At 47.3% G+C, this 24,359-nt stretch overlaps 1 protein-coding gene and 1 long non-coding RNA gene across 2 annotated transcripts in view; one reads left to right on the forward strand and one right to left on the reverse strand.

Moving 5' to 3' along the window:
• LOC139252378 (mediator of RNA polymerase II transcription subunit 28-like) overlaps window positions 1-9,866 on the reverse strand; it is a 33,083-nt gene extending 23,217 nt beyond the window's left edge. Inside the window, exons 1-2 of the mRNA XM_070873363.1 lie at window positions 9,595-9,866; window positions 8,737-8,955 (exon numbers count right to left, since the gene is read on the reverse strand). Coding sequence (XP_070729464.1) covers window positions 8,737-8,898 — 162 coding nt within the window. The 5' untranslated portion in view covers window positions 8,899-8,955; window positions 9,595-9,866. The remainder of the gene's footprint in view (window positions 1-8,736; window positions 8,956-9,594) is intronic.
• Window positions 8,742-22,957, forward strand: LOC139252379 (uncharacterized). The gene is made up of 2 exons (XR_011591449.1): window positions 8,742-10,119; window positions 22,606-22,957. It is a non-coding gene; the product is annotated as an uncharacterized lncRNA (long non-coding RNA).
• The last annotated feature ends 1,402 nt before the right edge of the window (window positions 22,958-24,359 follow it).

Consider the following 24,359-nt stretch of genomic DNA (forward strand, 5'->3'; position numbering starts at 1 on the left):
CTAAACTCTAGAGAATATAGGCCTAGTCTACTCAATCCCTCCTCATAGGACAATCCTCCCATCCCTGGAATCAGTCTGGTGAACCTTTGTTGCACTCCCTCTATGCAGAGCTGGTCTCCAGTCATCTTGGTTAATCCTTGTCACTGGACCAAGAGCTAGCTCGGTCAAGCCTGTATGGTGGTTGGTGTGCAATGGCCACTACACGGTAAAAAAAATCCACACACAGGCATCCTCCACCCTTCAGGATGTAGTTCGGGACCTGGAATATTAGGTCCTTCACTGAAACACCTGAAAACTTATCCCCTTTAGGCATGGACGCAAGTTATCCTCGATACGAGGGACCGTCTATAATAAATAATAATAATGAAAGAAGTGAGATAAAATATGGACCAGTAAAGAAGCAGATTGAATCAACAAAGAACTCTTCCAGGTCAAGGTTTTAAAGCCAATATGTACTGGATAGCAGAAAGCAAAGAAGACTGGCAGAAGACAGGGCAGAGACAAAGGAATCTCAGAGCCAAGAGATACCGAATAAAAGAACATAGTAATATCACAGAATTATACAGCATAAACATTCGACCCAACAGGTCTATGCCAGTGTTTATGCTCCACATGAGCCTCCTCCCAACTTACTTCATCTTTCCTTATAAACATACCCTTCTATTCCATTCTCCCTCATGTACTTATCTAGCTTCTCCTTAAATGCATCCATGCTAATTGCCTCAACCACTGCATGTGGTACCAAGTTCCACATTCTTACCACTCTCCAAGTACAGAATTTCTCCTGAATTACTTATTAGATTTATTAGTGGTTATCTTATGTTCTTATCTTCTATTCATGACCCCTAGTTTTGGACTCCCCCATAAGTGGAAACATCTTTTCTACATCTCTACATCTACCCTATCGAATTCCTTCATAATGCTAAAGACCTCTATCAGGGTCACCTTTCAGTATTCTCTTTCCTAATAGTTATATCCTCTCAGTTCTTGTACCATTCTTCGCCAGTGCTTCTATATCCTTTTTGCAATATGGAGACTAGAACCGTGCACAGTGCCTTTCACTAAGATAGCAAACTCAGAGTGTCCAGTACCTTCCTCTGACAGCAGTCCATACCCAGATCCTGCACCTGATATCCAATACCTTAGATTGCATCAACACTCTACAAACCCAAGACTGGAATATGCACAATGTGCCCTGGGGGTTCTCAACCAAAGGTTCGTAGCCTCATTTTAATTTTTGACAGAGCCCTTGAAAAGAAAATCAATTTAAAAAAAGATAAAAGGAAAAATACACCGTCGTGTAATAGTGGGTTCGAGCTGAGAAACTGGCAGCTCCAGTCCCAACTCGAACCTCTGCTTTCCCCCTCCCGAACGGCTGTGTGAGGATGTCGACAGCTGCCGCTGAGACCAGGCCCCACCCGCTGAGGGAGAGAGGAGGCGGCCAATGAGACCAGGCCCCGCCCGCCGAGAGGGAGAGAGGAGGCGGCCAATGAGACCAGGCCCCGCCCGCTGAGAGGGAGAGAGGCGGTGGCCAATGAGACCAGGACCCGCCCGCTGAGAGGGAGAGAGGCGGCGGCCAATGAGACCAGGCCCCGCCCACTGAGAGGGAGAGAGGAGGCGGCCGATGAGCCCAGGCCCGGTTCGCTGAGAGGGAGAGAGGCGACGGTCGATGAGCCCAAGGCCCCGCCCGCTGAGGGAGAGAGGCGGTGGCTGATGAGCCCAGGTCCCGGCTCGCTGAGAGGGAGAGAGGCGGCGGCCGATCATTGCTAAGCGCAGATCCCTGGCTCGAGCTCTCCATCATCCTCTAGCCAGGTACGTACGCGCTTACCTCAGTTCCACTGGAGATTTGATTTTTTTGTCATTTGTTATTCGTGCAGTCACAATTGTCAATCAAATGAAGGGGCAAGGAAATAGGCAGCAGCTGCATGGAGGAAAGGAGCTGCTGGGACTCGCTGTCTTTGTGGAGGAAGAAGAGCGGAATATGTCAACATTAGGAAACTATTAGGATTGACACTTATCAGCAAAACTGAAACAGTTTGCAACTTCCTTTAAGTATTCTGCATTGTCTAATTTCCCGCCCCCCCAATTTTCTCTCCTGCTGTATTCAAAGTGTTGTAGTATAGTTACAAGGGTGCTGGCTGCCCTTTGGTGCCTAACCTCATTCATTCTTTACCTGCGAGCCGACACCGAGTGTTAGCAGTCTTGTTCTACCAAGGAGGGCATCACAGGAAGACCGGATTCCTCACACCCAATGTTAGCCTCCAGCAAGGATTTCAACCTTCCAGCATTGTCCTGGAGTTGCCAGGAATAAAACAGTAATCTGGACACTAGTATGAGCAATTTGGAGAAAAATCCTATGGACCGTAAAAAAATGGTGTTTTTTCATTTTTATTGTACACTTTTGCTTATTAGTTATAAAAATATTGGAGATAGGGGAAAAAAGGGCTGTTGACTGACAATCAAGCAGAGAACTGGGACCGGCTGTTGTGCCAGGAACAGTCAGTGAGGGAGTGGGGGGTTGCTAGGGAAAGGTGGTGATTGGGCTCATGTGGAGACAAAGCAGGAATGGGATGGGTGTGGGGACCAGTATTTTCTGCAGTGCTGGGATGAGTGGAAGCGGTGCCGGGAGAATTTTTATACACGGGAGAAAAAATACTCGTGCTGTATTAGAGAGTCCGTGGAATTTTTCTAACACAGCTGGAGGTGGTGGGGCCTCGGAAGCAAAAATGTTGAGAACCCCTGCCTTTTACTAAATCAATAACCACTACATACACCAGAGTCAATGTCTGCTAAATACCAACAAACTGCCACAATGCATCCCATATGCGAGGATTCAATTAGTGCCCACTGAGTATCCACCTAATCAAAATGCAATCAATGCATGTTATACACATCCCAACTTAAATACAATCAATACCAATCATCCAGAATCAGCAGAGGAGGTGGCCATTTAGCCCATCGCATTTCTGAAAGTGAGTATTGATTCTCTTTGCCACTGTAAAAAGTTTCGGTTGTCTCTAACTTTGTTCTTTGGCAATCTCAAATTTATGATATCGAGTCATCAACTAACCAAACACTGGAAACAATTTTTTTTCTTCTACTTTATCAAAGTTCTATAATCTTGAACATTTAAATGAGTTCCCCACTTAAGTTTCTCTATTCGAATGAAAAGAGCCCCAGTTTATAATGTCTCTTCCATAACACTTCATTTCATGGCCTTGATATCTTTCCTAAATTATGGGTGTCCAATACAGCATGCCAGGTGCCTCTCCCTAACACTGGCATCTCCCCTCAGAGAAATAGAATGACATAGCATAGGAGGCGGCTATTTGGCCCATTGTGCCTGTGCCAGCTCTTTGGTAGAGCTAACCAATTAATCCCACTCCCCTGCTTTTTCCCCCCTTCGAGTATTAATACAATTCTTTCTTGAATGTTACTATTGAATTTTCAGGCAGTGCATTCCATTGCTGTGTAAAAATGTTTCCTCATGCTCCTTTGGTCTTTTGCCAATCACCTTAAATCAATGGCCTCTGGTTGCCGACCATTCCGTCACTGGAAACCGTTTCTCCTTATTTACTCAAACAAAAACCATTCAGGATTTTGAACAAATCTCCTCTTAACCTTTTCTGCTCTAAGGAGAACAACCCTATCTTCTCCAGTCTCTCCACATAACTGAAGTCCCTCATTCCTAGTACCATTTTAGTAAATCTCTTCTACACCCTCTCCAACGCCTTGACATCCTTCCTAAAGTGTAGTGCCCAGAATTGAAAACAATACTCCAGCTGAGACCTTACCAGTGTTTTATAAAGGTTTAGCATAACATCCTTGCTTTTGTACTCTATTTCTCTATTAATAAAGCCAAGGATCAAATATGCTTTTTTAACAGCCTTCTCAACTTGTCCTGCTACAGTCAAAGATTTGTGTACATACACCCCATGTCTCTCTTCTTGCGCCCCCTATAAAATTGTACCATTTAGTTCATATCGCCTCTCCTCTTTCTTCCTACCAAAATCTATTACTTCACATTTCTCTATATTAAACTTCATCTGCCATGTGTCTGCCCATTTTATCAATCTATGTCCTCCTGAATGACTATCCCACATTTGAGTTTCATATCATCTGCAAACTTTGAAATGATGGCCTGTATACCCAACCCCAGGCCATTAATATCAAAAAGAGCAGTGGTCACAACACCCATTCCCTTGGGAACACCACTGTATACTTCCTTCCAGTTTGAAAAAACAGCGGTTACCACTACTCTTTGCTTTCTGTCCCTTTGTATCAATGCTGCACTGTCCCTTTAATCCCATGGGTTTTAATTTTGCAAACTAGTCTATTATGTGGTACTTTGTCAAACTCCTTTTGAAAGTCCATATATACACAACATCAACCACACTACCCTCATCAACCCTCTCTCTGTTACTTCATCAAAGAACTTGATCAAGTTAGTCAAATGCAATTTTCCTTTAACAAATCCATGCTGGCTTTCATTTATTAGCCCATACTTCCAAATGCCAATTAATTTTGTCCCACATTATTGTCTCATATTAGGCTGACTGGCCTGTCGTTGCAGGGTTTATCCCTCTCCCCTTTTTTTTTAAAAAAAGGAGGGTGTAACATTTGCAATCCTCCAGTCCTCTGGCACCACCCCCCATATCCAAGGAGGACTGGAAGATTGAGGCCAGAGCCTCCACAATTTCCATCCTTACTTCCCTCAGTAACCCAAGATGCATCCCATTTGGTGACTTTTCTACTTTGAAGACAACCAACCTTATCTCCTCTTTATCTATTTTATCTTATCTAATATCGCTACTGCCTCCTTCTTTACTGCTACATTGGCAGCATCCTCTTCTTTAGTGAAGACAGATGCAAAGTACTCATTTGGTACCTCAGCCCTGCCCTCTGCCTCTACAAGATCATCTTTTTGTCCCCTAATCAGCCCCACCCTTCCTTTGACTGCCCTTTTATTATTTATGTATTTATAAAATATTTTTGGGTTCCCTTTTGTTAACCGCTAATCTATTCTCATACTCTCTTTGCCCCTCACTCCCTTTTTTAGATCACCTTTGTACTTCCTATATTCAGCTTCGTTCTCTACTGTATTATGAACCTTACAATTGTCATAAGCCTCCTTTTTCTATCTCATTTTAACTATATCTTTAGTCATCCAAGGAGTGCTAGCTTTGGATGCCCTTCTTTTCCCCATTCCCCCTCACACAATGTGCCTTCTCTGCATCCGAATCATCTCCTCTTTTGAAGGGCTACCATTTTTCAATTACTATTTTGCCAACCAATTTTTTAATCCAATCCACCTAGGCCATGGCATTCCCTTTTCAACTCACTGAAGTTAGCCCCTCCTCCATTTAAGGATTTTTACACTTGATTGTACCTTGTCCTTTTCCATAACTATTCTAAATCTGATATTATGATCACTGTTGCCCAAATTATCTCTCACTGAAACATGCTCCACTTGTCCCACTTCATTTCCCAGAACTAGATCCAGCACTGCTTTCTTTCTGGTTGGGCTGGAATCACATTGATCAAGAAAGTTCAGGTATTCTGGAATTGCCCCCCCTCTTTGCCCTTTACACTGTTCCTATCTTAGGGTAATTGAAGTCCCCCATTAACACTCCTCTAAAGTTCTTGCATTTTTCCATTTATAGTGGGCTGTAGTATGCTCCTAGCCAATGTTTCATTTAATATTTTTTAGGTGTGCAGCCCCCATTCAAAATACCGTACATATGCAGTTTTCCCTATTTAAAAGCTGGTGAGCCAACTGCGCGGGAGCTGCAGAACGCAGCACAGCTTAAAGGAAACACTGCACCCAGCGGCGAAATATCTAAATTCTTCCTTAATTCTAACCAAATAGACAATATTTGGCCACTCAACCGAGTACAGTACCATAGTGGTTATTGTTGCTGGACTATTAATCCAGAGGCCTGGACTAATAATCTGGAGACGCGAGTTCAAATCTCACCATGGCAGCTGGGGGGATTTAAATTCAGTTAATTAAAAAATGCTACTATCAGTAATGGTGACCATGAAACTACAGGATTGTCAGAAAACCCCAACTGATTCACTCAAGTCCTTTAGGGAAGGAAATCTGCCATCCTTACCTGGTCAGGCCTATTTGTGACTCCTAACTGCCCTCTGAAATGGCCGAGTAAACCACTCAGTTGTATCAAACCGCTACAACAAAGTCAGCACTATGGGAGTACCTTCACCACACGGACTGCAGCGGTTCAAGGCGGCGGCTCACCATCACCGTTTCAAGGGCAATTAGCGATGGGCAATAAATGCCAGCCTTGCCAGCGACGCCCTCATCCCTTGAACGAATAAGCAAAAAAGGGCACCACCCCTCCTGTAACAGTTCTCCTGACCTCAGGCCTGAGCTCGATCCATTCCCCCGACAAGCACCTCCCTCCCTACACCTGACAACACCCCAGCATCCCTTTCCACCCCCTTCCCCTCCCCCAACAACCACCCCCAACCCTTCCCCCCCAGACACCACCTCAATCCTTCACCTCCCTCCCTTGAAACCCTCCCTCCTCGACCCTTCCGCCCCCGCACAACCCTACACCCACCTCCTCTTTCCCCAACCACCCCCCCCACCAACAACCTCGTACCCCCTCTCCCCGACCTTTCCCCCCTACTCCCCACCCCTCTTCCCCCCCTCCCCACCCCTCTTCCCCCACACCCCTCTTCCCCCACACCCCCATTCTCCCCAACCCCTCTCTCCCCGACCCCATCTCCCTCACTCCCCTCCCCCCACTCCACCAGACCCTCATCCCCAACCTCCCCAACTCCTCGCTCCCTGACCCCTCCCCCAAACTCCCCCTCCTCCTCCTCTCTTCCTCCAAACCATCCTTCACCTCCTTTCTCCCTCCCCGACTCGACTCTCCTCTCTTCCCCCCCCTCCAGCACCTCCTCTCTCTTCCCCCCTCCCCCCTCCAGCACCTCCTCTCACCCACCCCTCTTCCCACACCCCTCTTCCCCCCCCCACACACCCCTCTTCCCCCCACACACCCCTCTTCCCCCCCACACACCCCTCTTCCCCCCCACACACACCCCTCTTCCCCCCCACACACACCCCTCTTCCCCCCCCACCCACACCCCTCTTCCCTTCCCCCACCCACACCCCTCTTCCCCCCCCACCCCTCTTCCCTTCCCCCACCCACACCCCTCTTCCCCCCCCACCCCTCTTCCCTTCCCCCACCCACACCCCTCTTCCCCCCCCACCCCTCTTCCCTTCCCCCACCCCTCTTCCCTTCCCCCACCCCTCTTTCCCCCACCCACACCCCTCTTCCCCTCCCCACACCCCTCTTCCCCCTACTCCCCACCCCTCTTCCCCCCCCACACCCCTCTTCCCCCCCACACCCCTCTTCCCCCCCCCCACACCCCTCTTCCCCCCCCCCACACCCCTCTTCCCCCCCCCACACCCCTCTTCCCCCCCCCCACACCCCTCTTCCCCCCCCCCACACACCTCTTCCCCCCCCCCACACACCCCTCTTCCCCCCCCACACACCCCTCTTCCCCCCCCACACACCCCTCTTCCCCCCCCCCACACACCCCTCTTCCCCCCCCCCACACACCCCTCTTCCCCCCCCCCACACACCCCTCTTCCCCCCCCCCACACACCCCTCTTCCCCCCCCACACACCCCTCTTCCCCCCCCCCCACACCCCTCTTCCCCCCCCCCACACACCTCTTTCCCCCCCCCCCACACACCTCTTTCCCCCCTCCCCACACACCTCTTTCCCCCCTCCCCACACACCTCTTTCCCCCCTCCCCACCCCTCTTCCTCTTTCCCCCCTCCCCACCCCTCTTCCTCTTTCCCCCCTCCCCACCCCTCTTCCTCTTTCCCCCCTCCCCACCCCTCTTCCCCCCCTCCCCACCCCTCTTCCCCCCCTCCCCACCCCTCTTCCCCCCCTCCCCACCCCTCTTCCCCACCCCTCTTCCCCCCTCCCCACCCCTCTTCCCCACCCCTCTTCCCCCACACCTCTTCCCCCCCTCCCCACCTCCCCACCCCTCTTCCCCCCCTCCCCACCCCTCTTCCCCCCCTCCCCTCCACCCCTCTTCCCCCACCCCTCTTCCCCCACACCCCTCTTCCCCCCCTCCCCTCCACCCCTCTTCCCCCCCTCCCCTCCACCCCTCTTCCCCCCCTCCCCTCCACCCCTCTTCCCCCACCCCTCTTCCCCCACACCCCTCTTCCCCCCCTCCCCTCCACCCCTCTTCCCCCCCTCCCCTCCACCCCTCTTCCCCCCCTCCCCTCCACCCCTCTTCCCCCCCTCCCCTCCACCCCTCTTCCCCCCTCCCCTCCACTTCCCCCCCTCCCCTCCACTTCCCCCCCTCCCCTCCACCCCTCTTCCCCCCTCCCCTCCACCCCTCTTCCCCCCCTCCCCTCCACCCCTCTTCCCCCCCTCCCCTCCACCCCTCTTCCCCCCCTCCCCTCCACCCCTCTTCCCCCCCTCCCCTCCTCTTCCCCCCCTCCCCTCCTCCCTCTTCCCCCCCTCCCCTCCTCCCTCTTCCCCCCCTCCCCTCCTCCCTCTTCCCCCCCTCCCCTCCTCCCTCTTCCCCCCCTCCCCTCCTCCCTCTTCCCCCCCTCCCCTCCTCCCTCTTCCCCCCCTCCCCTCCTCCCTCTTCCCCCCCTCCCCTCCTCCCTCTTCCCCCCCTCCCCTCCTCCCTCTTCCCCCCCCCTCTTCCCCCACACATCTCTTCACTCCAACGCTGCCGTTACCTCAAATGAAGCCTCGAGCTCGTCCACCAGGGTGCTGGGAGGTCGAGGCGGGGCTGCGGCGAGGCCGGGCCCGGTAGGTGCTGGGGGCCCGGCTCCAGAAGGCGGCGGTGGCGGCGGATTCTGCGGCGGGTGCGGAAACATCCCCGAGAGCGCGGCGGCCATCTTGTGCTGGCCTCACTGCGCAGGCGCGGCCCCTGTGGCTGGATTGACTCCCAATGTCTGGAAAATGTTGCCAACTTTAACATACCATTCTGAACGTTTTAACAAAAGATATGGTTTACAAAAATAAGAATTTGCTCATTACAACTTTTCAATGAGAAAATCGATTTCAAAGGCCCTTTTTTGATTGGGGTGAAGATGCCAGCTGTGCTTCTATCCCAGTGACAGTGTGCAAGTGACATAACTGGAATATCCAATGTTTGATGTTATTAGGCGTTATTGACGTTGGTTTAATCACTTTTTCACGAACATTGTAGTCCTTCAGTCTGAATGTTGGCCAAACCTTTCTGTTTTATCGACATCTGGGGGTGGAGAGGTTATGGTTTAAACTAAAAGGGGGGAAGGGTCAGGTGAGGGGAAATTTAGAAATCGAAAGGAGAAAAGTCAAGGCCATAGAGAAGTGCAGCGATTTGGATAAACATAAGTAGTATGACAGGAAGATACAGAAAGGCCAAAATTGCCCCTTTCGATAAGACCTGGCACGGAATGGCCGCTGACCCCGTGGAAGGGCCACCATTTTAGAAATTGCCCTTAGGAGCGAAGCGGTGTCCGGTACCGCTCCGCCAGTTTTCTTGTCACGACGTACATGGGCCGACCCCGTACAATCTGGCAGGGACCCCTCGCAAAATTGTCCCTTACCCGAAATTGCTCCATGGGAGCGGCCCAGCCACTGGCCGGTGCCGCCAACAGCTGTTGGTGCACTCTGTGTGAAATGGCGGCACGGCCCCCCTTAAAGGGAAGTGCGCACTACGGCAGCTGCCATGTTTTTTTTTGTCGGCCGATTGCCAGGTTGGCCCGACAATTGTGCCCCCGGGTTTGGCCGGGCCGCCAACAGGCAGCTTGGCACCCTCGCTTGGGTGCCAGGCCACTGGCCCGGCCGAACACCTCCTTGGTGACCTAGTGGGTGCCACTGAAGTGGCAGCAGAGTTCACAGCGCTCTCCCCTTTAACTGAAGGGGAGAGATGTTGTGATGCGTCAGCACGACGCTACACATCCACATCGTGCTGATGACTGATCGAGGCGATGGACCCACTGCAAGGACGCTTCTGCCTCACACTCGACTGGAACACCACACCATACCATGGAGAGAAAAAAAAACAAAATGATGAATTTCTCCTGTAACTCCGCCCGATGGACTGCAGCGGAGAAAAACTTTAAAAAACAGTAGGTGTGCCCCAATTTGGGCGAAGGACAATTTCTAACCCAGAGAGTTTAATGGTGATAGTGCATCAGCAAATAAGGTGAAAGCAGGGAATAATGGTAAAGAGTATTTAATTTTAATTTTTTATCTGCATGCATAAAGCATTCATAATAAGATAGATAAATTAGTGGCACAAATAGTGATAAATGGCTTTGATCTAATAGCCATTACAGAGACAGGTAATAGTATTGGGATAAGAGGGAGCTGTTCCATCAGGACGGGCTTCACTTGAACCAGGTCGGGGCCAGTGTCCTGGCGAATCGAATAACTAGGGTTGTAGATAGGGATTTAAACTAAATAGTCGGGGGGAGAGATCCAGTGAGCGGGAAATTAAAAAAGTCAAAGAGAAAGGAGAAGGCAAAAGTGCAGGGTAGCGAATTGGGTAATGATAACCAGAGTGTGACAGGAAGGGACAGAGCGTATATACATAAAACAAAATTAAAAGCTCCATATCTGAATGCATGCAATATGCATATGGGGGGGCTTCTTTACGCAGAGGGTTGTGGGGATCTGGAACTCACTGCCTGGAAGAGTGGTGGATCCAGAAACCCTCACCACTTTTAAGAGATGGATGGGCACTTAAAGTGCAGCAACCTGCATGCAGGGTTATGGACCGAGAGCTGGTAATTAGGATTAGACTGGATGACCTTTTGTTGGATGGAACAGATATAATGGTAAGTACTGCAGGGAATAGAATACAGCCAGGGTGATCTTCTGAACTAGCTTCAATTGCCTGGATGGATTGGAGAGGAATTTTCCCAGATTTTTTCTCCCTAAATTGGCCTGGGCTTTTATCTCGCTTTTGCCTCTCCCAGGAGATCACATGGCTCCGGTTGGGTGGGGTGTAGAATGTTTTAGTATAAGGGGTGTCGCAGTTGTAGTGAGGCGGATTGGTTGGGCTGGGTGCTCTTTGCCTTCCCGTCATTGTTCATAGGTTTATATGTAACCTTTAGGGCTACTGACCAAGGGTTGTGTGGCTCTTTGTTGGCAGGCGCGGACACGATGGGACGAAATGGCCTCCTTCTGCACTGTAAATTTCTAAGTTTCTATTTCAAATTTCCAGAATTCACAATATTTTGCTTTGATTTAATGGTTGATTGAGGGCTAATCTGAGAGGTCCTTGGACTGGATAAATTCTAATCCATTTTCCCAGTGCTTTCGACAGAAAATCTAATATCCATGAATGAAATAAGATTTGCATAGTCTAGTTATATTGCATCTGGAATAAAACCAGAAAATGTTGTGTGTGATAGGATGGAAGGCAGGAGTGATTAAATGACAAAAAGGATGATGGTGCAAGGCAAAAGTGGGTGACAATAGGACAAGAAACAAAAGATTATTCTAGAGGAGCTGTAAATGGCAACAGCAAAACCATTATCTGCACCCGCCGTCCATAAAAAATGGGAGCAGTGGTTATGATATAAGGGAATTGGATAAGTACCTGAAAGATAAAACTTTGCAGGGCTACGGGGAAAGGGCAGCGGAGTGGGACTAGCTGAAGTACTCTTGCAGAGAGCCTACACGGGCCGAATGGCCTCCTCTTGTGCTGTAACCATTCTATGATTCTATTTTAGGACAAGATTGACAGTGGAGCATTTTGCACTCGGCAGGCTTTCAATCTCTGTTGACTTCTGTTTTTCTAGTTCAGTGTAATCTCCATTGGATCATGGAACCCAGGGATTTGTTAATTTTTCCTTTCACAGCATTTTATTTTGTTTATTATTGCCTAAGTACCATATTTTTAAGGTATTTTTACCGCGAGGGCAATGAGGTAATTCATTCCAATGCCACTATTTGACAGATTACAAGGAGATAAGTTTTCCTTTTTGACAATCCATCTTTTAGTCATGTTGGAAAAGAAAAATCAAAGCAAATGGTGCCACTACAGCTGCAAATACATTGTAGACTGGACCAGTAAAAAACAGCAGATGAACACACATTTTGTCTTGTTTATTGTGAGGACATCAGCATTGGGAATTCTGGAGTAACCAACCTCAAAAACCTCAACAAGGAGGTTTGATTTAAGTATTTTCACCAGACTCTGAAAGTTGTAAAAACAGACTTCTTATCCATGGAAATATGTATCGAAGAATCATAGAAAGGTTACTGCATGGAAGGTGGCCATTCAGCCCATGCCGGCTCTCTGCAAGAGGACCTCACCTAGTCCCACTCCCCTGCCCTTTCCCTGTAGCCCTGCAACTGTTTTTCTTTCAGGTACTTATCCAACTCCCCTTTGAAAGCAATGAAAGGGTGGTGGAGGCACACTCATTCAGGCAGTACATTCCAGATCCTAACCACTCGCTGTGTAAAAAAGTTGTTTCTTATGTTGCCTTTGGTTCTTTTGCCAATTACCTTAAATCTGTGAACTTTGCTTCTCGACACTTTTGCCAATGGGAACAGTTTCTCTCTATCTACTCTGTCCAGACACCTCGTGATATTGAACACCTCTATCATATCTCCTCTCACTCTTCTCTGCTCGAAGGAGAACAACCCCAGCTTCTCCAGTCTATCCACTTAACTGAAGTCCCTCATCCCTGGAATCATTCTCGTAAATCTTTTCTGCACCCTCTCTAAGGCCTTCACATTCTTCCTAAAGTGCAGTGCCCCGAATTGGACACAATACTCCAGTTGAGACTGAACCAGTGTTTTATACAGATTTATCATAACTTCCTTGCTTTTGTACAGTATACCTCTATTTATGAAGCTTTCTCAACCTGCCCTGTCACCTTCAACGATTTGTGCACATATACCCCCAGGTCTCTCTGTTCGTACACCTCCTTTAGGATTGTACCATTTAGTTGATATTTCCCCTCATTCTTTCGATCAAAATGTATCACACTTCATTTTTCTTCGTGAAATTTCACCAGCCTGTCTGTGTCCTCTTGAAGTCTATCACTATCTTCTTCACTGTTCACTATACTTCCAAGGTTGTGTCCTGAAAATTTTGAAATTGTGCCCTGTACCCAAGTCATTAATATATATACACATGTAATACAGCAAATGCAGAAAACCATAATGTAATAAATTCTGTTTTTGCTAACCATCACATTCCATGGGAGAATGTTATTATTTCTCTTCTGACCCTGCCAATAACTGTTTTAAGTTGGATAAAACAACAGTCAAGTTCCATGTACAGTCTGCCTTGTGTTTCCCACATTGCGCATCCTGCAGCGAAGGATGCTGTTGAAGCAATCTCAAAACCAGTGGCAGATCTGCTACTGGACTTTTAGAAATAATTTTAACGGTAGCGTAAAATGAAGAGAGCAATACTAGCACTGATATGATGCAAACGAGCTTTAACGAATAAAACATGGAGGAACAAGGTGGCTCAGTCTCCGCCAAGCAATAGCAAGATGTGATAACCAGAGGGAGCCCCTTAAAGCCTATTTTGGAAGCAACAATGAAACAGAGCAACCTGGCCTAGTTCAGTGAATTTACACATACATACAAGATGAGGAAATGCATCTTTACTTTCTTTTTTTGGAACATGGGTTGGATGATTTATTAGCCGACAATGATTTTTCTCAAGACAAGGATTTGAGAATTGCCTACCACTGGGAAGACAGCATTAAACTGCTAAAAACACTGCTCAATCGATTTGTCATGTCGGATGTGTCAAGCAGTACCAATGATGGATTTCCAAGATTTAACAAGTCAGGAAGAAAACCAGAAATTGTCTGTTTGCATTAAAGCTAAAATTTTTATTGCTGCTAATGGAAATTTAGACAATGCCACATTTCATAACTTCTATGCTGGAGTCAGAAAGTTTTATTCTACAGCTGTCCAGAAACTACCAAGAAAATTACCACTATCATACAAAATTCTTGAGGTGTTGGGGACTACTACATCCACTTAAAAAATTGGATTAAGATGAAGATGCAATTATTAATCTACTGACATGATTTCTGTTATGTTCAGAATAAATCCACAGGTCTATGTCACAAGCTCAAACTGTTGAGACCTTGGTCGTTTTATTTCAGACTTTCGAGTGAGGAAGCAGCTTTATACCTCCTTGCCCCAGGGTGCACAGGTGACCCTTAGGTCTCCCACAGGTGTGCCCCCTGGTGGCAAGTCTTATATTTGGGTACGGTCTACATACATACATAACATCACTCCCCCTCCCCCCCCAAAGTCTTACTGTGCAAGTTATTTGCAAGTTGAGGCGATCTGGCGCCCTGTACCCTCGGGTCGATCACCTGGGTTGAAGTCTTGACATGGTGGGTTCATCCTTGTGGTTGACGGTGAGGTTGATCGTGTTGGTGGGTCGCTGGGGGCCAGCTCCTTACGGTGTGGTTCCTGGTTATCTGTCGTGCGCAGTTTGGTCTCGTCCCACTGCTTTACTTGTTAGTGCGGTACATGGTTTCACAATCAAACACTCCGTTTTCATCACATGCACTCCATTCCCACCCTTGGCTAATGCGGTACGAGCTGCCCGACTGGGTCCATGAACATGGTCTGCATCACTTATTCCGATGTCGTGTGGAGGGGCCGTGCACTTACGGTGCATTCTCTGCTGATGGCATGCGGAAGGCTCGGTTCTGAGTGATTCGGTCTGGTGATTGCGTAACACCCAGGATAGCCGGGTCTGTAGGAAGTCTACTGTGGCACGCGTGGTGCTAGGTTTGGTGATTTGGGCGCTGACCCTGAGATTTGGAAAGCCCAGGATGGCCGCAATAACCTTGAGACTTTCGGTAGTGGCGGGAGGCCTAATGGTCCCCGTGGACATTGGGCCATAGTATGGGGGCCCCGGACCACCGACTGCGTGTAGCCGCCCTGCCTTGCTTTGCAACGTTGGGATGGGTCTATCGTCTTTTTGGCGGATAGGTTGTCACGTCCCGTCTAGCAGTTCACCTTTGGCAGGTGGTAACATGGGATCCTGGCTGGTCAGGTCCTAAGCTGGAGGGCCGTTACAGTTGACCCCTCACTTTCGAGCACTTCCACGACCGCGAGTGGGTCTTCAGGCTGCGCCGTTTCACCCCGGGGGTGGGCAACGGTGGCCAACTGAGAGCATGGGTGCCGCTCTCTGTGCCTGGCCCGTGGCGGATCATGTTACAGTGCACAGTGTTGGACATTCTCGAAGCAACACATCGATAATGGTGCCTCTGCTCTCCCAAGCTTGTGGGATGAGCAGCTTGTCTGACTCGAGCACATATTGGGACACTCTTTGGTACGTCTCTTTAGTCCCATGAACACAGGCTGCTGCTTTGTTTAACTTATTTGATGCATGTTCAATCATTTGGGGCTCGCCCGCTACTTTTGCTTGCTACGCAACACTCCCGACCCCGTGCGGTAACATCTCACTTGCTACGGATGCTTTGTTAGATACATATACAACTGGTTGGGGTTCACCCGCTACTTTGGTTTGCTGTATAACACACCCGACCCCGTGTGACAACACATCACTTGTTACAAGTACTTTGTCAGATACATATACGACCGGATGATGTTCGCCTGCCACTTTGGCTTGTTGTAAGGTACTCCCAACCCAATGGTACATCATTGGCTGTGAAAGACCGCTCGCATGGGTTACATGGTGTACACAATTTATTTGAGCATGGCTGCCCCTTTACCTTTGCCCCGAACCCAGTCATCTTCCTTGCTGGGCGACACATTCCTCCATTCCGTTGCGGCGACCTTCCGTGGTCTGGATGCTCTCTCATCCCGTGGTCTGGACACACCTTCGTCCATGTCTGTGATGCCGACTGCCGTGATTTTCCTCCCCAGGTATTTTGCCTCTGGCGTCGGGAAGATGCATTCGGATCGTTTCGGCCAGAGTCCCACTCCGCATGGTCAACCTGGAGCCTCTTCCATCATCGCGAAGGGGTCGTTGGCTTCGGGTGGTGGGTACCGCACCTGTTCCTCTGCTCGGTTGAACTTTACCTTCTCGTGGTTGTGATGAGCGGCCTGTGCCTCAGGGATCTGCAAATGGATCTGCACTTCGATGCCTGGTTCAGCTGGAAGAGGGGGTTTGCTCGGCCTTTGGGAAAGGGAGGCCTCGTTCGCTGGAGTGGGTACACAGAGATCTTCCTAGTTCCATCGAATCTTCCCCATCCACCTCCTTCCAAGCAGCATTGGCCCATCACCTGAAACAATCCACAGTGGTAATTCTTGCACTGCTCCCTCATGGAATACTTTTATGTCCGCACTACCAATATCTGGTATCAGTTCCTTGGTGTCGGTGCGCAGCTTTGCCTGAATCGGGATCAGCTCGGGTCGCTTGGTTTCGTCGCTCCACAGCCTTCTGGCTCATGACTGATGACTCACCCTCGTGTCTAGTTCCATGGATACTGCAGTGCCGTTAAGTTCAACTTTTAACATTATCGGAGGGCTTTTGGTGGTGAAGGTGTGTATCCATATATTTCCTCTTCATCCTCAGGTTCAATTGCCTCGCTGCTCGGTCATTGTGATCCTCGCTGGATCGGTCGTCCTCTCCTGACTCTGCCACGTGGTGAGTCAGAGATCGTTTGCACATTCGCTGGAGATGGCCCAGTGTTTCACAGTCCTTGCACACATCGGGCTTGAATCGACATTGATAAGGTCTATGGATGCCCCCGCAGCGCCAACACGATGCTAATTGATACGCATTCACGCCCCACGGCGGACTCAGAGTCTAGGCCTAGGTCTAGCCTCTGCAACCGTGTGGGCCCTGCCCTGTGCCATTCTGCCTGCTGCAAACATTATTTTGTGCACGGTGCTCGCCGGTGAACTTCGATTCTGTGAAGATATCTGTTTCGTGTTGTCGCTCATGGATATGAAGGCTTGGGCTATCGTGATGGCCTTGTTCAGATCTAGAGATTCGGCAGATAGCAGTTTGCGAAGAATGACCTCGTGGCCAATTTCAAGCACAAAAAAGTTCCGCAACATTTCCCCCAAGGATCCTGCAAAGTCGCACTGCCCCGCAAGGTGTCTTAGGTCGGCGACAAAACTCGGCACATTCTGGCCCTCGGAGCGACGGTGCGTGTAAAAGCGGTACCTGGCCATCAGGATGCTCTCCTTTGGTTTGAGATGTTCCTTAGCCAGTGTACACAGCTCTGGGTAAGATTTGTCCGTTATTTTGACCGGTGCCAGCAAGTTTTTTTTGGAGGCCATATACCGATGACCCACATACGGTGAGGAGAATCGCCCTGCGCTTGGCCTCCATCTCAGCCTTGTCCAATTCGTTGGCCACAAAGTACTGGGCGAGGTGCTCAGCAAAGGGTTCTCAATCTTCACCCTCAACAAATCTCTCAAGAATACCAACGGCAGCCATTACCGTGTGAAAGTTTGTGATTCGTTTTTCGTCGCCAATTTGTTATGTTCAAAATAAATCCACAGGACTATATCACAAGCTCAAACTGTTATGGCCTTGATCTCTTTATTTCGGACTCTAGAGTGAGGAAGCAGCATGGCGAGTCACCTTTTATACCTGCTTTCCCCAGGGTACACAGGTGAACCGTAGGTCTCCCACAGGTGTGCCCCCTGGTGGCAAGTCTTACATTTGGGTAAGGTCTACATACATACATAACAATTTTCATCTGTAACAAAATCTGATGATGAAAAATAAACAATCATAATGAGTGGAACCAGTATCAAGTAGATTCTGAACTGCCCGATTTCCAGTAACGAATCTGGATGAGTGGTGGGGGCAAGTGCTGGATCTTAACAAAATGGAGACACAAGAAAAATGATACCCAGCTCTTTGGAAATTGATATGTCAAGCAGTGCCAATGATGGATTTCCACGATTTGACAAATCAGGAAGAAAACAAGAAGCTGTCTGTTTGCGTTAAAGCTAAAAATGTTATTGCTGGTAATGGAGATTCAGACAGAGAGACTAGGAATAGAGAGAGACTAGGAGGGGGGGGGAAAGAGTGAAAGACTAGGGGGGGGGGGAAGAGGGAGAGAGACGGAGGGGGGGGGGAGAGGGAGAGAGACGGAGGGGGGGGAGAGGGAGAGAGACGGAGGGGGGGGAGAGGGAGAGAGACGGGGGGGGGGGAGGGGAGAGGGAGAGAGACGGGGGGGGGGGGAGGGGAGAGGGAGAGAGACGGGGGGGGGGGGAGGGGAGAGGGAGAGAGACCGGGGGGGGGGGAGGGGAGAGGGAGAGAGACGGGGGGGGGGGGGAGGGGAGAGGGAGAGAGACGGAGAGGGAGAGAGACGGGGGGGGGGGGAGATGGAGAGAGACGGGGGGGGGGGGAAGATGGAGAGAGACGGGGGGGGAGAGAGAGAGGGGGGGAGGGGGAAGAGAGAGATTGGGGGAGAGAGATTGGGGGAGAGAGATTCCCTGCGCTATATACAATCGTGGTAAAAAAAAATCTAACATTCTCTGTCAGTGCCTCATTTAATCATCTCCTAAAACCTGCAATCAGTTATCACTCAGGATTACACTGAGCAGGAACATTTAATTAATTGTGAACAGGTTAGTGAAGCTGTGTCTGATCTGAGCACCTTCATTATCACCAGAGCACAAACAGAAGAGCATTGTCAAGATGTGTTTCCCCTAAGAGGGAAAGAATTCTGCTAATTTTCCAACAAAGACTGGATTTTAAATATTTAACAAAATGGGAGGAAAGCTCTCTCCTGAATCAACACTGATTCTCTGCTTCTCCTTTTGCGCTGATGTTCTTTGCAGAGACAGCAAGACAGAGTGAGAGACAGGGACATAGGGAGAGTTGGAGAGACAGACAGACTGGGACAGAGGGAGAGAGAGACTGAGACAGAGGGAGAGCGAGAGACAGGAACAGAGGGAGATGGAGAGAGACAGGGCCAGAGGGAGATGCAGAATCAGGGACAGAGGGCGATGGAGAGACAGGGACAGAGGGAGGATGGAGAGACAGGGACAGGTGGTGTAGAATTTACCAATATCTCGCAAAGATTCCAGGTACCTTTCCCCTGCAGAGGAGAAGAATTCCTTTCTGGGCTTTTAAAATGAGTTTAAAGGGGCAGACGAAGCCTGCGGGGGATAAAAGGGGATGCATTCATGGAGACCCCCCCCAGTGTTTGGACTCATAGGAAAGGGAATTCAAAATGGACCTAAATTACAGAAGCTTGAGATCCCCTAAACATCTATGGGAAGGAGCATATCAATTTTAAGATTCTACAACATTTTGGCTGCGAAAAAGAGTTACCAAATACAGGAGGTGGGGCCTACCTCTGAAGCAAATTCGTGTATTAAGGATCCCAGGCTATTCCCCCCTAAGAGATAATCGAATTACCCAATCAAGCACAATGGAAATCATGGTCAGAAAACTGGACAATACTAAAACAATGCAAAACCAGTGATAGCACATTTTCACACCCTAATCGAGTTACTGCTGACAAAGGAGACATTTGAAAATCAATGGACAGAACAGTTTAAACCGTGCCCAAGAGATTTGATGGGAGATAACTGAGCCTTTTTTTGGGGATATATTTATCCCCCAGTTTTACAAGGAAAAGGAAGGAGAACACAGACACAGACACAAGCAGCCTGCTTCCTCTACAGTGAAAAAATGGAATAGTGAAGGAAACTACCAGAACTGATCAGGAACTGACCGAGCACGAGGCCCACGAAACGGAAGGTTGTCGGCAACCAAATTGACAACCACTCTACAATCTGCTTCTGAACGACCCAACGGGGGAGAAATTACAAAAAGGGACTAACTAAAACTATTCGTAACCAAAGAAAGTGGGTACTTACCCCATACATCCAAAACGCAACTTAGCGCATCAACGGACGCACCCCAACCGAAGACTACGCGGTCCGAAGTCCTCTCCTCCGTCTGGGGTACGGCTCGCCTAGAAGGCCAAGTGCAGCGAACTCCGAAACCGTGATTCACCGGCAACTGTCTAAAGGGATTGGTGAGCATAGCCCCTAAACCCCCAGAGCTATAACTTAGTTAGTTAGGGGAATTGGGAGGGGGGAGGCTGGGATAACTTGTGTAAATGTATCTGCATTCTCCTCTTTACCCCATTTAGAGTTTAAGCTGTATTCTTTTCCCCACAGGCTGTAATTTGACATTTTATTCAATGTGTTGTACCCTTCAGTGTGTATTGGTCTGTGTGTGTTATTAAAGGTTGCCTTTTACTTCTTTTTAAACACAATAAAGCCATACCTGCTTCCTACCTTGAAATCGATTGTCTGTCCAAGTCTGTCACAGTCCCTTCATAATTCCAGTGTCTAGAACCAAGGGTGTGGGAGTGATTCGGAACCGCTCATATAAGGTCAGAAGGGAAAGCTGATCCCCTGCAAACCACCCCTTACAGTGGAGACAGGGACAGGGAGAAAGAAACAGAGGGTCGGAGAGACAGCCAAAGAGGAAGAGAGAGATGGCTGGGTGAAGGTCCACTCCAGACGCGTGTAATCCATTCCTGGGGCTGAATACCGACTGCACTTTGGAACAACACAGTTAAAGACGCAGCACGTGTACAATGGCTGCTGGAAGGAGACTACAGCAAACAATTTTTAGGCCCATGGTGACATTTTTTTTTAAATTCGGAAAATTGTTTAAAGCCAGAAAAAAATACGGGAAAGTGATATTGAACGTCCCTTGGTATCAATTACTTTTTGAAAGAGGGAAAGGCAAACTTGGAGTAACTTATTCTGTCAAAGCTGCAATGAGTCTTGAACGAATGTAAAGATTTTTAATTAACTTTTCACAAAGAAATGAATGATTAAAAACACTTGTACCCCCATGTTTCAAATATGATTTTGGAAGAAACAAGCAAGAATCAATTTTCCCCTCATCGAAACAAGTTTCAACCTGGTCTTGAAGTCCAAATGCTTTCAAATAGGCTCTGAAATGCTTAAAACATTTAAAAATTGAAATTTCCCAATAGTTGATTTTGAATGATCGACTGAAGTGAGTAGCTTTACACAAACATGCAACAATGTTGTTGAGGATGGGGAGGGCAGGGGAGGATTTGCAGGAGTTACATATTACTTTTTTATTAACTTGAAAATATTAAGACGTTTAGGAAGAGCACTAAAAAAAGGGAAAAACACAAACCATTTTATTTTGCCTGTCGTTCTATAGTCCGAACAAATCTCAGGAATAATATAAATATAGATTTCCTCTTAAATATTTATTGTTTTAATAGTTATGTAATGATGTATAAAAATTGCAAGCTACTTTAGAAGAAACCACTATTTGTTTATTGAGAAAGACACAGAAAATACTTCGATTAAACTGATATGTTTGAAATAGGGATTCAAAATTGAGTGTACAATGAAGTTTGTTTCCCGCTATTTAATTGTGAAGTACCTAAAATAATTCAACACTGTGAGAAGAACAGGGATTAATATTGTGCAGAATGTTTGAGAAAAAACATGATGCAAAATTCGTAAATTAACATCTTTACGTCACCATTTTAGTTTTGAAGTCAATCTGATTGGTTCTCCTGTCCAGAAAGATGAATGTTTATTTCTGTTAAATTATAGCTTTTCCTGCTTTTTGCTTTTAATTCGGTGATGCAAATTGTGTATGTATTTTTCTGCAGTTGTGAATAAGTGCTGCATTTCTGGTTCAAGAAGACAATGTTTATTAATAGAAGTGATTGAAGTTGAAAGTATGGATGTGTGTTTTTGTTCCAATTCTTTTTAATACTGTGAACTAAAGAACTGCAGCACTTGTCTGGTTGCATTATGATTAATATTCTAATTATGTATCTGTATCTACACAGCATGTCAGCACCACAGGAAAACTGCTGCTCCTGCTGCTTGTGCAGCCATTGCTGTAGCGACATGAGGTTGAGCTCATCTGTTGAAAACTTGAAAATTAATACTAATTGCATGAATAGATATGCCTCTTTCAGGTCACCATGGGCCTTTGGATTGTTTGTCGATACATAACTGTGTAACTGAGTGATGTTTCTGAAAAGATATTGCATTATTATGCAGTTCTTTTATATATCCCAGTCATTTTTGTTTTTAATAGAGCTTGTACATGACGAACTAAAAGCTTTTCATTAATTATACCATAAACACACTTGCAGAACTGGCATCTAAATAACACATGAATTTCAATATAGATGTGAGGTGATGGATTTTGGTAGGAGGAATAAGGAGGCCAACTACTCCTTGGAAAATAAGAGTCTAAAAAATGGAGTAGAGGTGCAAAGGGATCTCGGGGTATAGATTCACAAATCATTCAAAGTAGCAACGCAGGTTAATAATGGCATAAAAGTGCAAATAAAGCACAGGGGTTCATTACGAGAGGAATAGAATTTAAATGGACCTTACACCCCGATTCTCGGCAGAAAATGGAATCTTGGGCCAATTGGGGGGGTTCTTAAACAAAATGGGCGGTAATTACTAAAAATTTAGACCGAGGCTGCGGGGTTAGGCCTAGGAGGGGGTAAACACAAAAAATATTTTTTCCAAAGAAACATAAAATAAAAATTCAGAAAACATTCTCAGGACCCTTTTCACCTTAATTACTGTAAAAGAATTTTAAAATATTTATTAAAAACCCATTAACTTATCTTTTTTTGCAGGGCTACTTACCTACCGCCCAGCTCCCGCTGCTTCTCGTGGGCGTTTATTTTCTACTTACCTATGAGTCACCGCTGAGTCAAAAATCGGGCGATGGTGGACTATGGACAGTGCACGCTCCCCAGTAATACTTCGAAACTGCCGGCTCGATTTTCGCCCAAAACGATCAATACCGCCGAGAAACCGAGCGGAAATGCAGTGCAAAATCTAGCCCATAGTTTTTGTAAAGAGCTCTGACCTGTTCGAAATGAAATAAGCCAGTCGAGGTTTATAAACTGTCAATCTATATTGGTTTATGTTTGAAAAAAATAGCAACATGATTTATATACCTGTACTAAATCTCTTGATTTTTAAGAGTTTGTGTCTTGATTTATGAGATGGTGGGGTTGACATTATTGTATTTTGCACCTTTCAGAGGAGACAGAAGATGGTAGATTTCCCACGTAAACTCCAGTGAATAGAAGTTCATTTTTAAACCGGAGCTGCAATCCATACATAGCAAATGTAACAGATTTAAATGATAGGAGACGGTCTTCTTAATGGTGTTGGGGGAAAAGCCTCAACCATAACATTGCCTTCAAGGAGTTGGATTATGTTCCCATTTCTTTTGTGAAAAAGAGTGTGAACTGAGTGAAAATTAAGCAACTCAAACTGCTTTATCATGGTGGAGGTGGAACTAATTTGCCAAACTTATTTATTAGGCGGCAGCTAAGATACAACTTGTACTCAAATGTACATCTACATCATTCACTCAAAATGGATCTTGGTAGAACAGGAGAGCCTCAGATAACTTTTGAGGAGGTCTTTACATTCCAACCATCAGAGAAATTTGTATCTCAGCTTCATCTTCATCTCTAAGAATCTAGTTATCACTTACTCAAGATACAGATGAGGAAGGCATTTTGCCTCAAAGTAACTCATCCATCTAGGAGGACCGTATACTTCCATCATAGAATTTAACTTTTTCTTAATTTTCCCTTTCACTCCTCTACCTAGAACTCCATTCCATGTGTTGGTCACTCTTGGTGTGAAGAACGGATATCAGTCTACTATTTATGTAAAACAGCTATCAAGCCAGGAAAGGAAATATTATGAGGGGTGACTGGAAGTTTGTTCAAACAGGTGGGTTCTGAAGCTTTTGAACAAGTGAAAAGATTCAGGGAGGGATCCCCAGAGAGTGGACTCTAACCAGCTAAAGGCTCTGACACCAACAGCAGAACAAAGGGACAAGGATGCACAAAAGGCCTTTTTCAAAGGAATGGAGTATTCAGGGAAATAGGGAAGAGATATAAGGTTGAAGGAGGTTGTATAGATAGGGTGGTGAAAGTCAATTGAGACATTTAAAAACAAGGAGTAGGATTTAAATTTAAGAAATGGGGAACAGGAAGCTATTACAAGTCAGTAAAGTCAGGGGTGATAGGTGAACAGGATTTATTGTGGAACAGGATATAAGCAATGGTTCACCCCCAAGATGTGCGGCCACACAGTAATCTCAAAGGTCCCACGCAGGCCGCTTACCAGCTATTACATCGTATATATCGCGCATGCACAGAAAGTTAAAGGGACCAAGCATTAAAACAGGCCGCACAGAACAAAGCACAGCTTATAGGGAACATTGGATACAAGTGGTACAGTTTTGGAAAGATTGGAATTTATGCCAACTAGTGGATGGAATGTCAGGAAGGAAGGGTTTGGAGCATTTGAATACTGAGGTGACAACTGAGGAACAGAAGTGGGCCATTCAGCCCCTCGAGCC

Source organism: Pristiophorus japonicus, unplaced genomic scaffold (assembly GCF_044704955.1).
Source record: "Pristiophorus japonicus isolate sPriJap1 unplaced genomic scaffold, sPriJap1.hap1 HAP1_SCAFFOLD_461, whole genome shotgun sequence".
Classification (NCBI taxonomy): domain Eukaryota; kingdom Metazoa; phylum Chordata; class Chondrichthyes; family Pristiophoridae; genus Pristiophorus; species Pristiophorus japonicus.